General features: G+C 44.6%; 1 protein-coding gene across 1 annotated transcript in view; it reads right to left on the minus strand.

Moving 5' to 3' along the window:
- Positions 1–2,500, minus strand: part of psmd2 (proteasome 26S subunit ubiquitin receptor, non-ATPase 2) — a 20,571-nt gene that overhangs the window by 10,773 nt on the left and 7,298 nt on the right. Inside the window, 3 exon segments of the mRNA XM_043230450.1 lie at positions 834–921; positions 1,103–1,230; positions 2,098–2,204. Of these exon segments, the coding sequence (XP_043086385.1) occupies positions 834–921; positions 1,103–1,230; positions 2,098–2,204 (323 nt within the window).

Raw genomic sequence — 2,500 nt, forward strand, 5'->3', positions numbered from 1 at the left:
CACACCTCACTCACACACACACACCTCACTCCCGCGCAGCACACACCTCTCACTCTCGCGCGCACACACCACCCACTCCCCGCGCACACACACCACCTCCCACTCCGCGCGCAACACACTCCCACTCCCACTCCCACACACACACACACCTCCCACTCCCCGCGCACACACACCTCACTCCCGCACACACACCTCCTCCCTCGCACACACACACACACCTCACTCCCACACACCACCTCACTCCCGCTGGCGCACACACCTCCCACTCCCCCACGGCACACACACCTCCCTCCTCCCGCACACACACACCTCCCACTCCCGCACACACACACACACCTCCCACTCCCGCACACCTCCCACTCCCGCACACCTCCCACTCCCCGCACACCTCCCACTCCGCACACGCACACACCTCCCACTCCCACACACACCTCCCACTCCCGCACACGCACACACCTCCCACTCCCGCACACACACACACCTCCCACTCCCGCACACACCTCCCACTCCCGCACACACACACACCTCCCACTCCCGCACACACACACCTCCCACTCCCGCACACACACACCTCCCACTCCCGCACACACACACCTCCCACCCCCACACACACACCTCCCACTCCCGCACACACACCTCCCACTCCCGCACACACACTCCCACTCCCCACACACACACCTCCCACTCCCGCACACACACACACCTCCCACTCCCGCACACACACACCTCCCACTCCCGCACACACACACCTCCCACACACATACACTCACACAAACACTCTCGCCTCTCACTCCCACACACACTCACTCTCACTCCCTCACACACACACTCACCTCCATGCTGGATTTGGAGTCTCCCATGACAGGAAGCAGCAGAGAGAGCACATCCTCTCTGTTTGATCCGGCGTACGCCAGACCCAGCCTTCACAAACAGCACAAATATCCAGAATTTAGAAACTTCACCATTTTATAGTTTCAATTAAAACAAGTATTCTAAAAGTACAACACACGCTAAAACTAAACCTCACTGCGGTACTCAACTGAATAAAGGTTTGGGATTTCATAGGGCCCTTTATAAATGATTTGAGTCGTTTCTGAATTACCCAAAAATGGCTCCGATCCTCATGATGTTGCTGTTATGAAGGACATAATCAGAGAGAAGGGCCAGAGCCGGATCACACTCGTTACGAACACCAGAGTTCACGATACCACACGCCAGCAGCGCTCCGGACTGAAAGACATAAAGAAAAATACCAGAAATATCAGTATTGCCATTTCACATTTGCACAGAAAATTGCAATAAATATAATAGCAATAGGAACAACAAATATAATTATAATGTATTTTAATATACTTTTTCGTATTACCCTTTTTTCAATGAACTACCAGAAAAGAAACTACACTACAACCCACCAAAATGTATTTTTATATATATATATATATATATATATATATATATATATATATATATATATATATATATATATATATATATTTATTTATTTATTTATTTATTTTTATTTATTTTTTTTTTTGGTAAAAGTAATGATCAAATAACATTTCTTCCACTTCTAACACACACACACTTTCAAAATATATACTACATGTGTGTGAAATTATTTATGGGTCAATAAATAGAGTGGGTTTAACCATAAAAACTAAGTGTAATACTGCTTTAAATTGTGGGGAATTAACTTTTAAATTTAAACAACATTTTCCCCTGATTTTCCCATATTTTTTACTCTTTCAAAACACAACAAAATTTAATATGCTTCCTTATTCTTTTATATATTGCAATACGCACAACTCAGAATAAATTCTTACATAAATGTTGTGTTACAATTTAACATTACTTCAACATTTTATTCCCCAGAACGAATTGAAAACCTTAAAGTAGACACTTTACTTATATTTAAAGTGCTTTCTGTGGACATAAAATCACGAATTTCTTTTGACACGGACATCTTGAGGTCTTTGGACCATGGACATAATAAATAAACACATTTTCACAGCGCTGTAATTTTTAGTCATGCGATTACTTTCCCCCATATCGGGCAGCCCTTGAAGTGAGCACACTAGTTAGTGCATGGATCTGTACCTTGATGTAGTCCTCGGATGAATAAAGATATTTATCGATCTGCGTCAAACCGCCGTCCACGTCCCAGAGCAGAATCATTCCCAGAGACGCTGCCGCGCTGAGCATGCCTGCAACACACACATCAACCATCATCATTACAGAAGAGAACCGATAACGGACCGCTGGCATACAACAGATGCAGAGGAAACACAGAAACTGCGTCTGAAGTGGCTTTTAGATGCATTTACACACCGTTTAGTTCAGGACACGAATGCATTCAACCTGTGCATGATGTTTTGATAGATTAAACATAAAACGCTGAGTATTGGTATATGAAATTAAAATAATCAGCGACTGAACTGAATCATTTAAACGGGCGATTCATTCAGAAACGAATCATCATCCTTCTCTTAATCGTCAAGTG

Source organism: Puntigrus tetrazona, unplaced genomic scaffold (genome assembly GCF_018831695.1).
Source record: "Puntigrus tetrazona isolate hp1 unplaced genomic scaffold, ASM1883169v1 S000000151, whole genome shotgun sequence".
Lineage (NCBI taxonomy): Eukaryota > Metazoa > Chordata > Actinopteri > Cypriniformes > Cyprinidae > Puntigrus > Puntigrus tetrazona.